The 14,288-nt window shown below is 36.6% G+C and overlaps 3 protein-coding genes across 3 annotated transcripts; 1 reads left to right on the top strand and 2 right to left on the bottom strand.

Moving 5' to 3' along the window:
- The first annotated feature begins 491 nt into the window (after positions 1-491).
- On the top strand, positions 492-3,230 carry LOC131800539 (FAD-linked sulfhydryl oxidase ALR-like). The gene is made up of 3 exons (XM_059123196.1): positions 492-724; positions 2,427-2,662; positions 2,736-3,230. The coding sequence occupies exons 1-3, from the start codon at positions 608-610 to the stop codon at positions 2,896-2,898; spliced, it is 516 nt and encodes a 171-aa protein (XP_058979179.1). The 5' UTR covers positions 492-607; the 3' UTR covers positions 2,899-3,230.
- A 2,697-nt stretch (positions 3,231-5,927) lies between these two features.
- Positions 5,928-13,840, bottom strand: LOC131802742 (cytochrome c oxidase subunit 6B2-like). The gene is made up of 2 exons (XM_059123189.1): positions 13,817-13,840; positions 5,928-6,490 (listed from the first exon to the last, which is right to left on the bottom strand). The coding sequence occupies exon 2, from the start codon at positions 6,474-6,476 to the stop codon at positions 6,249-6,251; it is 228 nt and encodes a 75-aa protein (XP_058979172.1). The 5' UTR covers positions 6,477-6,490; positions 13,817-13,840; the 3' UTR covers positions 5,928-6,248.
- LOC101901146 (serine/arginine-rich splicing factor 4) lies at positions 10,982-14,090 on the bottom strand. The gene is made up of 3 exons (XM_020037237.2): positions 13,906-14,090; positions 13,116-13,387; positions 10,982-12,784 (listed from the first exon to the last, which is right to left on the bottom strand). The coding sequence occupies exon 3, from the start codon at positions 12,681-12,683 to the stop codon at positions 11,460-11,462; it is 1,224 nt and encodes a 407-aa protein (XP_019892796.2). The 5' UTR covers positions 12,684-12,784; positions 13,116-13,387; positions 13,906-14,090; the 3' UTR covers positions 10,982-11,459.
- Positions 14,091-14,288: the final 198 nt, after the last annotated feature.

Genomic DNA, 14,288 nt, shown 5'->3' with positions numbered 1-14,288 from the left:
CTCTGCATTTTCTATATACCATGATTTTAAACTTTTATCTGCATTTATGTCCTCCTCACAAGATTTGTCCACTAGATCTATTAAACCCAGAGTGTTACCTTCAATAATATAAACCCGCTCTGGTTGAATAAATATGTGTTATGCAAATAAAACCATGAATGTAGCAATAAATTCTATTTTAAAAATTCATTACTGTCGTATTTTTTTAGTTCATTGACATTTTACGTTTCGTAGTAATAAGATTGCCACTTCTTTTACATTCCATAAAACATACACTCTGGTATTACTATTATACTAAACTATGGTTTACGTGCAAGAATTTTCAATTTTAGCAATGCAATTAAAATAATAACAGCGTCCATACTTTGCTCTTCGCATATCACTGAAAAAAAATAAAAAACAATGCAATGTAAACGTGCTGTTGTCAAACGCTACGTATTCAACGCCGTCAAAATAAAATCACTCGCCGCCGTTATCCACTCACCAGACATTTCTCAATTGTCAACATTGATCAGCTGTTCTTGATCTATTCATCCCGGCCGCACTTGGACGACTTTTCGCAAATTTTCCAGAAATTGCTAAATTGAACCGACAATAAATTACAAACATGGCAAGTTATGATGCCTATGGAACACCAACTAAACCGGATACCAATTGCCGCACATGTACCGATTTCAAATCATGGTCAAAACAGCAAAGGCACATTTTTCAGAAGGCAACTGATGTAAGCACTGGTACTTTCTTGGTTATAGGATGACAATTCATGTTTGGCATAAGTTGAGTTTAGGGGCTATGCTTGGATTGACCTGAAATTTTTACCGCAGGTAGGTATTTGTAACCTGATTACGGCAATATAATTTTTTTGTGGGGGAAATACCCGGTTACCCGGTTATTCGACCCAAAAGTTCGGATACAACATCCGGTTTATATCCGGTTCTACGTAACCGATATCAATAAAATGGGTATCATTTGAAAGCTTATGAAAATACCTATCCAACAAGTGGTCATATGACGGGGTTGCTGGAACCGGTTTCGGAGAAATTTAGGAAAATGTGCATTTTTGTGTGAGTAATTTTTGAAAAACCCATAAAAACTCGAAAATGGACCCATTATAGGGTCTTAAAATCTATACACAATATTATAGCTAACACTATTGCCTTTCCAAAATGGTGTCACATGTGTTGATATCTTTTGTAGTTCCGAAGATATTGACTTTTAAAGTCGTTACTTATGAAAGCAGTTTGAGTGAACCCAAGTTTTGTGTCGGGTTTAACGTTCTTGTTAATCTGCTTTGTTTTTAATTTGGTGTTGTTAGAATATTATGGATCGCGTAGTCGGTGTTGGACATATCCCAGAGGAGAAAATCTTAAGCCCCGGCCGAAGGCCGGCTGCTTACAAAAATTACAATTTTTAGAAAAACTATGGATCGCGTAGCCGGTGTTGGACATACCCCAGAGGAGAAAATCTTAAGCCCCGGCCGAAGGCCGGCTACTTTCGAAAACTACAGTTTTTAGGAAACTATTGATCGCGTAGTCGGTGTTGGACATACCCCAGAGGAGAAAATCTTAAGCCCCGGCCGAAGGCCGGCTACTTACAAAAATTACAATTTTTAGAAAAACTATGGATCGCGTAGCTGGTGTTGAACATACCCTAGAGGAGAAAATCTTAAGCCCCGGCCGAAGGCCGGCTACTTACAAAAATTACAATTTTTAGAAAAACTATGGATCGCGTAGCCGGTGTTGGACATACCCTAGAGGAGAAAATCTTAAGCCCCGGCCGAAGGCCGGCTACTTACAAAATGTACAATTTTTAGAAAAACTATGGATCGCGTAGCCGGTGTTGGACATACCCCAGAGGAGAAAATCTTAAGCCCCGGCCGAAGGCCGGTTGCTTAAAAAAGCTATAAAGGTCAAAGTCAAATGCATCTAGACTGGAGAAAAATATAATTTAATGAATTCTATCTCTTATATCCACGGAACCACAAAAGATATCAACACATATGACACCATTTTGGAAAGGCAATAGTGTTAGCTATAATATAGTGTATAGATTTTAAGACCCTATAATGGGTCCATTTTCGAGTTTTTATGGGTTTTTCAAAAAGTACTCATACAAAAATGCAAATTTTCCTAAATTTCTCCGAAACCGGTTCCAGCAACCCCGTCATATGACCACTTGTTGGATAGGTATTTTCATAAGCTTTCAAATGATATTGATATCGGTTACGTAGAACCGGATACAAACCGGATGTTGTATTCGAACTTTTGGGTCGAATAACCGGGTAACCGGGTATTTCCCCCACAAAAAAATTACATTGCCGTAATCAGGTTACAAATACCTACCTGCGGTAAAAATTTCAAAATGATCCGAGCATAGCCCCTAAACTCAACTTGCTCCTCATGTTTCGTTGTTTTCCTAATTGATAGAAAGATGCAGCAAAGGCTGGTGGAGACGGCGGTGCCAAGGATACTAATATGCCGCGTGAAGATTGTCCTTTAGATAAATCGCGTCTGGGCCAGTCGACATGGGGCTTATTACACACCATGGCGGCATTCTATTCGGATAATCCCACAGATAATCAAAAGAAGGATGTCAAAACCTTTTTCGATGTCCTATCACGTCTCTATCCCTGCGAATATTGTGCTCAAGACTTTCGTAAAGAGTATGTTATAGTGGATGATGCAATTGTTTGAATAGCCCTTGAAACATTAATTTTTCTACTTTTATTTTTATAGCCTTCGAGAAAATCCGGTCCAAGTTAATTCTCAAAAGGACTTCTCACAATGGTTGTGTCAGTTCCACAATCGAGTCAATGTCAAATTAGGCAAACCCGAGTTCGATTGCAGCAAGGTGAACGAAAGATGGAGGGATGGCTGGCTAGATGGTTCATGTGATTAATAGTAACCTCGTGGTCTTATTTCAAACTACTTGTAATTCCTTTTGTTATTACATCGGTTTTATTTTCCCATCCGATTGCAAATTTGCCAGAAACATGTATTTATTATTAGATTTTTGTATGTTATAAGAAAACTAGTTCATATTTCTTCCTTATTTTCGAAATATGAAGTTTCCTTATAAATCCTTTTCTAATTTGTAGCTATTTTGTTGTATTGTATCCTGATGTTGATCTGGGGAAAACATCTTAAAACATATTCCTTAGAAAAAGAAGTTACCTATTTGTAAATATACATATACATACCTACCAGTGTGCAGTTGTTACAACCACTTGACTGTTGTTGTTTTATCTTTTGCTGCAATGCGTTGTAAAAAACAGATGCAGAATTTCTATAGGTGAGGAACCCAATGTGAATATATAAAATAATGTTTCGGATTATTTTCCATTTTTAATAGAGATATGAGATCGCATATGACCTCATGTCGTTATTACACATCAAGGACAACAATCTTGAAGTGAAGCGAGGGCTTAACAATTACAATTTACAGTGTGAGTGACATCCATGCATATCCCAGATAAACACCCACCACACCACATCCCTGACGATCGATTAAGTCGTACTCAAATTTGGAATTGAATATAAAATGATAGTATTCATTTGGCATCACATTGCACAGTGAGGAGGCGAAACTGTTTTTTTTTTTTTAAGCGATGAGGCAAAGTGGCATGTCAAGAAAAACAAAACCAAAATGTCAAGCCAAGATTCGAACGCAGAAATGATCGCTATTGTGTATTACAAACCTGAGGATATCTAGAAAATAAGAATCAAAAAAGCTTAATAGTACAAATTTTCTCAAATAGTCGTAAGGGAAAAGATAGATGAGAACATAAATGTTTTCTCTGGAAAAAAAAAAAAAATTAAATCCAGCGATTGAAGCAGGAATTTCTTTATTGTGTTACATATCTTGTTGGATTGACATAAAGGGAAAATATGCTTTACGATGTTTATATACCCTTTACCACACAAGTGGTAAGAGTATTATGTTTTTGTGCATTTGTTTGTAACATGGAGAAGGAAGCGAGATAGACCCATAGTTTCTTTTGAGGATCTTCATATAATCACTTTCTGTGTAGATTTATGCATGTCAGGCCGTCCGTCCGTCCAAATGGTCAATATCAGCCCAAATGACCTGAATTTTGGCACATCCAACCGAATTCAGTGTAGAAGCAAGTTCATCAAATTTGGTGAAAATCGGTTCAGATGTAGCTGTAACTGTCATATATATGTTTTATCCGATTTGGTGTCTCAAGTCCCCCACATTCGTAATATGCATTCGACAACAATGATATTTGGCAGCAGTTATCAGATACAGCACAGAAATAAATCTGCCAAATTTCATCAAGATTTGGGTATAGCTCCCACATACATCTTCAACCGATTTCGGGTTAATTGCGCACCAACTGGCCAACACCAGCCCAAATGACCTGAATTTAGGAACCTCCAATCGAATTCAGTCTGGAAGCATGTACATAAAATTTGGTAAAAATCGATTCAGATATAGCTATAGCTCCCATATATATTTCTCATCCGATTTGATGTTTCAATACCTCACATTCGTAATATGCATTCGACAATAATGATATTTGGTACCAGATATCTGGTATATTCATGAATTCATCCTATAAACAAGTATTTCAATATATATGTTTTTTTTATATGTATTTCATATATATGTTTTATCCGATTTGGGGTTTCAAGTCCCTCACAAGCGTAATATGCATTCCACAACAATGATCTTTGGTACCGAATATCAGATACAGATCCGAAATAAGTCTATCAAATTTTGTCAAGATCGGTTCAGATTTGGATATAGCTCCCATATATATCTTCAACTGATTTCGAGTTAATTTTGCACCAAAATGGACCGTAACTATATCGGGAAATTACCGCCTTATATTAAGAACCAATCCCTAATCTGTAGGGTTCCAAGAGATATCAGTATGGTAGGGAATTAAGGGGCTGATGAATTAGTTCGAGGCGGATCTCATTCGATTGAAATACCTATTTATGAGACTTTTAAAACACCAATAAGCTATTATGTCAGCGGTTTAAAAAATCTCTTTTAGAGAAGTTGCAGGGTATCTATAGCCATCTAGCGAGTAATTTCGGGAAGAACAAACTCCCTTCTATTACTAAGTAGGTCTGATCTAAGAATCGTGGTGGGCATATTGACCGGTCACTGCAGTATCAGATGTCTGACCTCAAGGGAACGTGATATACCGATTGATGAGACTTTTAAAACAACAATAAGCTATTATGTCAGCTGCTTAAAAAGTCTCTCATAGAAGAAACAGGAAAAATATGGCACTTGGAAACCAGTTGCAGGGTATCTAAGGCCATCCGGCGAGTAATTTCGAAAAGACAACTCCCTTCTCTCACTTAGTAGGTCTGATGTAAGAATCATGTTGGGCATACTGACCGGTCACTGCAGTATCAGATATCTGACTCAAGATGGGTCAATGGTTCCCCTGACTACTGTAGACCATGTGAGGATGAAAAAGAGGTAGAGACAATTGAAAACCTACTGTGCAGGCGTGCCATGTTATTCAACAAGAGACATAGGCTACATATTTGGCAGGAGAGAGATAGTAACTCGAACGTTCTTCTCAAACATAGATCCCATCATCATTTACAAGTTTGCAAAGGCATCCTAACTACACTTCTCCTTACAAAAAATCTTCTTCTCGTCTCTATATCTAAATTTTTCATTCCACAATGGACCAATGGTCTCCAAGTGAAGCTGTTGCCGAATTCGTGTAGCTGCGCATTGTTAAACCGAAACCAAACCGGCCATATGGTTAATGGTATTAAAAAATAACCCCCTTATATTAAAAAGTTCTTATCTCAGTGAAAAAAATGTAAAAAAAAAACAATTCCCAGTTTGAAAACTAACTCAATGACCCCAAAAATTTTTGAGGAACATACAAACCTTCCAAACGATTTTATTTCAAGTTATGGCCTTCCGCTATGTGTATTTTTATGTGTAATGGACACACATTTATTTACTCGATTAACTACATTATCAAGTGTAGCCTCTCTTTATTGGAATTTGCAACAAAGCATTATTATAATGTTTTAGAAATTAAATTTATGGTTTAGCGAATTCACTACATTCTTTTTCAAAATTTAAATGAACATTTTGTCGTTTTTTTTTCTTTGTTTTATTTTAAATTAGAATTCACAATTCATGGTAATTTTGTGGATTGCAATAACAATAGACGACAGTTACAAAGCTAGGTGTTCATTAGAAGTGTCTTCTTCTGCACAGCAATTTAACCAATACTGAAGAAATTAGATTCTGCCGGGGAAGGTGCCGCTGTCGATTTGGTCGTTCCACTTTTCAACCCAGGCATTGGGGCACATGGAGTTGAAGACCTTCTTGAAGTAATTGCAAGGTTCGTAGTTGGTACCACGTTTCTTCTGGCAGCGATGGAAATCCACGTAGGATTGGTAGCAGTAACGGGTCACGTTTTGGTTGGGGAAACGTGGATCAAAAGGAGCGGTTTCCAATTTAGTCATGTTTGTAGTGTTGCCTTTTTTCGATGACATGGAAATTTGAAATGTTGTAAAATTAATAATACAAACTTTATGTATAAGGGACTATAAATAATGCAATGGATATTGTTTTGACACAATGAATGGGGGACAAGCACACACACGCACAGCATCCAAATGAGGTTATTTTTGAATTTTCCGTTGACAAGCATTTTTTAATGGGATTTGAAAGATGTATGTAAATTGTATTGCAATTATTATTAAGCAAAGATGGGGAAAAAATAAGCAAAGTAAATACAAAGAAATTTTATTATTATTTTATGAATCTAATTTAGATTGGCAGATAGTCTTGTTACATAAATCAGAATTGCAGAATCGTTGTGAGATTAGATAGGTGGCAACATTCGTTTACATTTAAAATATTACGAAATTGGATTGAACAATATAAATTCGATTCTGAAACTCTGACATGAATCAGTTGATGTTAGTATAAACAGATAATAATGTAAATAAATTAAAACAGAGTAAGTTCTCATATGGGTTTTATTTATATTCTAAATTTTTTATATCATTTTTAAATTTTTCTAATGCGTTCTTTCATTACTGCACCACGTATCACTAAATCACTTAAAACTTGAAATGTGATGTATGTATCATCATATAAAATAAACCGCTCTATTTGTATTTTCTCAGTGTTCTTCTCAGTGTATTGAGGTTATTTTAAAAAGAGTTGAAAGACAGATTTTCATCAATAAGAATAACTATTTTTCAAATCTCTGCGATGAGAGTTATTCAATCCATCCACTATCACATATAGGACAAATATTTATTCATTTACATATATTTTATACCGAAGCAAGTAAGAATTCTAAAGTATGAGATGAAAAAACTGCAACCATCTTCAGACTGCTGTCATTTCGAAGCCACTCGTCCGACAGTTGTTAAAATTATTACAGCGATAGCTCATTATATTGTTTACAAGCGTACAAATGCATTTTGGTGAGAATTTCCGTGATGGAATCCAAGCGTGATAGTGTGATTTCTTTATATTTGGCTGGAAAACCAGCCAAAAATGTGAATAAATCTTTTGTGTATATTATCATCGCTCGTTACCGTGATACTGGTAGAACAGCCCGACGGCAAGGAAGTGGACGTAAGAAAACAGCAACATCAGCAGAAATGGTTCGAAAAGTAAAGAAGCGACTTGACCGAAACCCCCGTCGAAGAGGCCGAAAAATGGCTAGTGAACTGAACATATCGCTATATTCCATTCGGCAAATATTGAAAAATGAGCTCGTGATAAAGCCATTGAAATTCCAAAAAGTGCAAGAACTTACACCGCAACAGAAAGAAAATAGACTTAAAAGAGCTTAAGAGTTGCTTCGCTTGACAGAAAGTGGTGAACTGTCGAATTTGGTTTTCTCCGATGAGAAAACATTCGTTGTCCAGCAGTTTGTAAACAAATAAAATTATCGTGTTAACTTGCCAAAGAAGTCAGCGGAAAATGTGCACCTTCGGTTGGCCACCATAACTCAAGCGCCGGCCATGTTGATGGTGTGGGCCGCCATAACAGCCGATGGTCGCTCTCCGCTCGTATTAATCGAATAAATAAATAATGCCAATATATACCATATATTATCGCGAAAATATTCTGGAGGGTCCATTAAGCTTTCTAGGCTATATCAAATATCTTGGGCCGTATATCATGGCTTTGGGAAAACCACAAGTGGCTATCGTTAGAGCACTCCAGCATTTAAATGGGAATAAATCTTTTGTGTCTCGTACCATCGCTCGTTACCGTGATACTGGTAGCGTAACCCGAAGTCAAGGAAGTGAACGGAAGAAAACTGCAACATCAGCGGAAATGGTTCGAAAAATGGGTCGTGAGCTGAACATATCGCAACATTCCATTCGGCAAATATTGAAAAATGAGCTCGTGATAAAGCCATTGAAATTCCAAAAAGTGCAAGAACTTATACGGCAACAGTAAGAAAATAGACTTAAAAGAGCTTAAGAGCTGCGTCGCTTGTCCAGCAGTTTGTAAACAAACAAAATGATCGTGTTTACTTGCCAAAGAGGTCAGCTAAAAATGTGCACCATCGGTTGGCCACCAGAACTTAAGCGCCGGCCATGGTGATGGTGTGATCCGCCATAACAGCCGATGGTCGCTCTCCGTTCGTATTAACCGACCGTGGCATCATAATAAATGCCGAATATTATCCCGAAAATATTCTGGAGGTTGTATTAAAGTCTTAGGCACGCAAACATTTTGGCCGCAGACCTTGGACATTCCAACAGGACTCAGCACGCGCCACCCAAGAATGGTTACAAAATAAGGTTCCTCGCTTCATTTCCAACGCACCATGGCCACCAAAATCTCCGGATACCAATCCGTTGGACTAAAAAATAACTAACTGTCGATCACCTCAAGCAAGCGCTTCGCCGGGAATGGACCAAAATACCGTAGCGTGTGACGGTTTCATTGGCCGTTTGAAGGCCATAATTCGTGCCAAAGGTGACCACTTCGAAGAAATTTAAACTTATTCTAACATTTGATGCTATTTCGGACATTTTTAGCATTTTTAGCACCAAAATCTCCGGATACCAATCCGTTGGACTAAAAAATAACTAACTGTCGATCACCTCAAGCAAGCGCTTCGCCGGGAATGGACCAAAATACCGTAGCGTGTGACGGTTTCATTGGCCGTTTGAAGGCCATAATTCGTGCCAAAGGTGACCACTTCGAAGAAATTTAAACTTATTCTAACATTTGATGCTATTTCGGACATTTTTAGCTTTTGGAAAAATTATGGCACTTGACTTTGTTGCAGTTTTTTATCTCACCCTGTATATAGCTCAGTTTCAATACCAAACCTCTTTGGGGGGTACTACAAATATCGATGTAAAATTTCACTCTTTTATTTATTCGGACTTAGAAATTTATTCTGACCACGTGGTGGTGCAAGCGGAATGAGAAAGACAATATACCCACCAACTTATGGTAGAGGACATAAAATAAAATCCAGCAAGGCCTGGGAGATCAAAATCCAAAGCAAATAAAAATAAGTGGATTTCAAAATAATACTGCACCACTGGAAATGAACGAAACATAACTTCATTTTTCATTTTTACGAAGCCTTCGCTCGCTGAAACACTTTTAAAATTTTAATGAATAAAGTGTTGAAAGAAAAATATCACGCACATTTTAAAGCTTTGAATTAATAATTTTCTTAATAACTTTCATTTGAGATTTTACGGAAGTATTCATTAAATCCAAAAAAAAACTGTAAGTTCGGCCGGGCCGATCTTTGAATATCCTCCACCATTTGGAACAATTTTGGCAATTTTCAAAAAAAAAAAATCCGTTTAAAATTCTGTTAAAATCTTAAAATTACCGAATGTGGCCTGTTATATTATGGTCTATACGACGACGTGGACCTGCATAGGCAACTTTTGTCATAAACCATTACATACAATTCAAATATGAAACTTGAATAAAAGAAATTGGTGAATAATGCAGCTAAAATCATTAAAATACCGAATATCGGGAGGTACCGTTATATGGAGGCTATACGAAGACGTGGACCCGCACAGACAATTATCTGTCTTGGGCTGTAGTAACCATTACGAACTTCAAATACCAAATTTAAAACAATTCCGGTAAATAATGTCGCTAATATCAACAAAGTGCCGAACATCGGAAGGTACCCCTATATGGGCACTATACGAAGACGGGGACCTGCACAGACAATTTTCTTATCTATTTCGAACTTCAAATGCCAAATTTGAATCTATTCCGGTGAATAATGTCGCTAAAAGCATCAAAATACTGAATATCGGGAGGTACCGTTATATGGGGGCTATACCAAAACGTAGGCATACAGGACCCATTTTCAATACCAAAAGTCCTGCAGACATAATATACATTTAGTAAAATTTTATCAATCTACTTCATTTCGTTCGGAAGCTAGAGTAATTTCCACAGACGGACGGACATCACTAAATAGACATGGAATTTTATGCTCATGTGGGGTCTGAAATGTATATTTCGAGGTGTTACAAACGTAATGACAAACTTAATATACACTCCATACCATGGTAGAGTATATAAATGTTAAAAAAAATTGTAGATTATTACGTAAGATTAGAATTAAGGAAAAAAGAAATTAATTTTTATATTTCGTTGCGTACCGACACCCTAACCATGTGTTAGAGTACGACAAAAGATAAAATATCAAGGGCTTGTATACCGGCGATTTGTTAACGTGGTGCCCGAGAACTACACGTAAGAAATATAGCTTGTTTACTTGTTATAATTTGTTATATATCACTTGTAACAATTACATTATCCACTTCGCTTGATTTTGAAATAATTTAATTGTTGATAAAAAACACATATTTTTATCCAAAACCTGCTACGAATTGACCACAAAAACAATTTTGTTCACTATTCTCTTCTCCGATAACAAAAGAAATTTTCGTTTTTTTTTTTTTTTTTTTTTTGTGGATTATTTGCTTCATAGTCACTATTTATTGTGGATTGGGGTTCCAGGTGCTGTATTGTTGTTTATTGATTGGCTGTCTGTATTTGAAAACATCTATTGGGGGAGTTTCTTTTTCAAATAAGTATTATAGTTTCTTGAGTACGGGAGTATGTGTGTGTAATTTGTGGTATACCATATATATAATAATTATATAATTTATACGTATATTATATAGTTATATAAATGTATCTTACAACTACATCTTAAAAACTACACTTAGAAATAGGAAAGAGAAATCAAAAAGAATAGGAAGAATATTTCAAGATTCATAATTGAAAAATAAAATAAGTTTGGAAAAAATAACCCGAAAATTGATTGGGTTAGGTAAAAATTATAAATCGAAAAAGTAAAAAAAAAATATATGCACAGTTCATTACAAAAAAGACAGACTCATGTTCTTCAAGTTCATTTCTTGTTCTTCGTTCTTTGCATTCTTAGTTCATTTTATGATTATTTTTTGTGTTTATTTAATTAGAGGTCTATTGCCTTGCTCCGATTCACAAGCTGTGTTTTTATATTTATTCACTTCCGCCAAATACAGTGACCAGAAATCCTTGGGATCATTACTGACTTCTGTTTGAGCCTTCGGCTTGGCCACCACTCCGGTTTTTAGAATTTTACCACCTTTGCGGCGACCCACAATCGGCGGTGGAGGTGCACTTTTGCCAGTGGCTGTGGCCACCAAATATGGTGCTGTTGCAGGACTGACAGAGGATGCAGCCAGTATGGGTACTACAGGATTTACAATTGCCGGTGGCACAACAGCCGCCACTGATGTTGATGGTTTGACCTGTAATTGTTGCTGCTCTTGCATTTTCTTAAAGATTTCCAGAAATGAACCATCATTTGCAAAGACCGGATGTGATGCCTCCGGTTTGGGTGGTGGATAGACTTTACCCTCTTTGGCCAAGGCCTGCCGTAATTTTTCCTCCATTTCACGATGTATACGAGCCCGATCAATTGGCTCATTTTCATCAAATTTGTATATGCCTTTATCAGCATCATTTTGCTGTTTGCTTTCATCATCTTTTTGCTGGGGCAAGGGCAAATCTTCTAGGTTGCCTACATAGTTTGAGTCTTGGCTTTGTTTAGATTCTTGTGAGTTATCATTTGAAGATGCATCACTTTCCTTTATAGCATCGAGGTTGTTCTTGTGCGTCTTCTTGTGGGATTGTTCTTTCTCCTTTCGATCGCCACGAAAATGTGAAGACGATCTTGATCTGGAACGTGATTTGGAACTACGACGTTTGTAATCACCGCCGCCTCTTCTGTCGTCGGTGTCATAATCACGATGACGATTTTGCCGCCTGTTGTAGGCCGGCGACCTGGAACGTGATCTAGAATAGGAGCGGGATCGTGAATCACGATATCGTTTAGAATGTGAAGAATGTTGACTGCCACTGTCAAGACGTCGTCGCGAGGAATGACCACGGCTACGACTGCGGCTGCGACTAACAGAATATCTGCTGTTTCCATGACGTTGGCTGCCACCACCGCCGTAACGGCCGCGACTTCGGCTTCGTGAACGACTATAATCATCATCACGATGTCGACTATAAGGAGATCTGCGATTTGAATGACTCCGTCTATCATCACCTCCTCTACGGTGATGATAATGCTCATCACTCCTCGACTCTATGTCGAATTCATCTCGGCGTATACGTTGACCACCACTTCCACTGGACATGGTGACGAAATTTATTTGCCTTTACTTCTGCTTTATGTTTGGGTGTCTGTCTGTCTGTATGTTTGTTTGTTAGCACCAAGCCACCAATGTGAGCCAAGTACCTGCAAATCAAACCATCATCCTCATAATTAGAATTTTGTGTTTATGTTTTTGCATTACAGATTTTTTTTTGGTTTGTTATACCTATTATTCTTTTTTCATGCTATATTTCTCTTCAAAAATATTGGTAAATTTCTTTTCTCATTCAAAATATTTTCTTGTTAATTTGGCCAAAGGGCTGTTGCAATTTTTCCAGGATACAATTTACATAAGTATTATTTTGGAATTTAACAAGAAAATATAATGGCATTTTACAAAAGTATATTTTGATTTGTTTTTTTTTCGAGTTTAAAGAAAAATATTTGTAAAAAATTGAATATAATTGGACATTACTTGATTCTCGTTTCTTTTGTTAGGGCCGCCGCCTTTGAAGAGCTGTTGTGTTTTACCACCAGCCTTTATTGCTTCAAATGATTTGATTCCGAGTTTCGATGTTTTTTGCTTAGATTGTTGTTTGGCTGAGTTGCTGCTTTACTGCTGCTGGTTTGTTGGTTATGTTGTTTGGATGGCTGTTACCATTCGCCAGCCACTGGGGATTGATGGTTATTGGTCCTGTTTTATTTTTTAGCGTAGAAATGAAATGTATTTGTGTTTTTCGTAAATTCCTGTATAAAAAATGAACTTGAACGCATGAATATTTTATGTCTCCGCTTGAACTGTGCATTAAAAATTGTCATTTTTTGTTTTTTAGAAAACCAAAATTTCTAAATAAATTCAATTGCAAAAATATACTTCCTTTTCATAATATATTTCATAATTTTTCTTACTGTCCTAGTTTGTTCTCTCCCCTACACCACAGTAACCTTAAACCTACGTAGCATAATTGCTTGGAGCAGTTATGCTCCATGGAAAAAAGTTTTCATAAAAATTCTCGTTATGTAATTTTTTTTCTTCTTCCATTAGCTTGCGCTTGCTGTGTATCTCACCCTTCTTGTTCGTTCATTCGTACGGTGTGTTACATATAGTGGTGCAGTAATCACATCACTCAACTTTGTTCTCCACACACAAAACCATTTTCAATAAAATTTGCTTACTCTGTTTTAATTTTATTTATCTCGTTGTAAAATAAGAAATAATGGATGTTTTTTTTCGATTTGCTTGTTTGATAATAACTTTTGCATACCTTTTGTAGGTTCTTTGCTTCCTCAAAAGAAAATTTTCGCTGCTTCAACGCTGACTGACTATGTCACGATCCTAATAATGTGGCCGATTGAAAATTTTCGTAGCTTCAATTCGTTCGTATTTGCTGAATTATTCGTTGCTGAATAGTGTACTCGTTGTCTTACAAGGTCGAGACTACACCACATTGTCTGCGAAAGAAATACAACACTATGTGGCTGCTTAAATTGTGACGGGAAATTAATGTCAAAAAACCAAATTCATCAATTGCTTTGCCAGACATTGGCGTATTTTTATATATTTTCTTAATAGTACAACTTTGTTATCCCTTATTATCATTATCTGAGTTAAATTATTACATCGTCCCTTTAAAATAAATGATTTTTT

Source organism: Musca domestica, unplaced genomic scaffold (genome assembly GCF_030504385.1).
Source record: "Musca domestica strain aabys unplaced genomic scaffold, Musca_domestica.polishedcontigs.V.1.1 238, whole genome shotgun sequence".
In the NCBI taxonomy this organism is placed as follows: domain Eukaryota; kingdom Metazoa; phylum Arthropoda; class Insecta; order Diptera; family Muscidae; genus Musca; species Musca domestica.
The sequence above is the reverse complement of the archived record's forward strand: the minus strand, read 5'-3'. Positions and strand labels throughout refer to the sequence as shown.

Excerpts from the sequence above, each read along its gene's own strand:
- LOC131800539 (XM_059123196.1), top strand. The coding sequence starts at position 608 with ATGGCAAGTTATGATGCCTATGGAACACCAACTAAACCGGATACCAAT. Across the intron at positions 725-2,426 it reads TTTTTCAGAAGGCAACTGAT|AAAGATGCAGCAAAGGCTGG; the intron begins GTAAGCACTGGT and ends CCTAATTGATAG. Across the intron at positions 2,663-2,735 it reads GCTCAAGACTTTCGTAAAGA|CCTTCGAGAAAATCCGGTCC; the intron begins GTATGTTATAGT and ends TTATTTTTATAG.
- LOC131802742 (XM_059123189.1), bottom strand. The coding sequence starts at position 6,476 with ATGACTAAATTGGAAACCGCTCCTTTTGATCCACGTTTCCCCAACCAA.
- LOC101901146 (XM_020037237.2), bottom strand. The coding sequence starts at position 12,683 with ATGTCCAGTGGAAGTGGTGGTCAACGTATACGCCGAGATGAATTCGAC.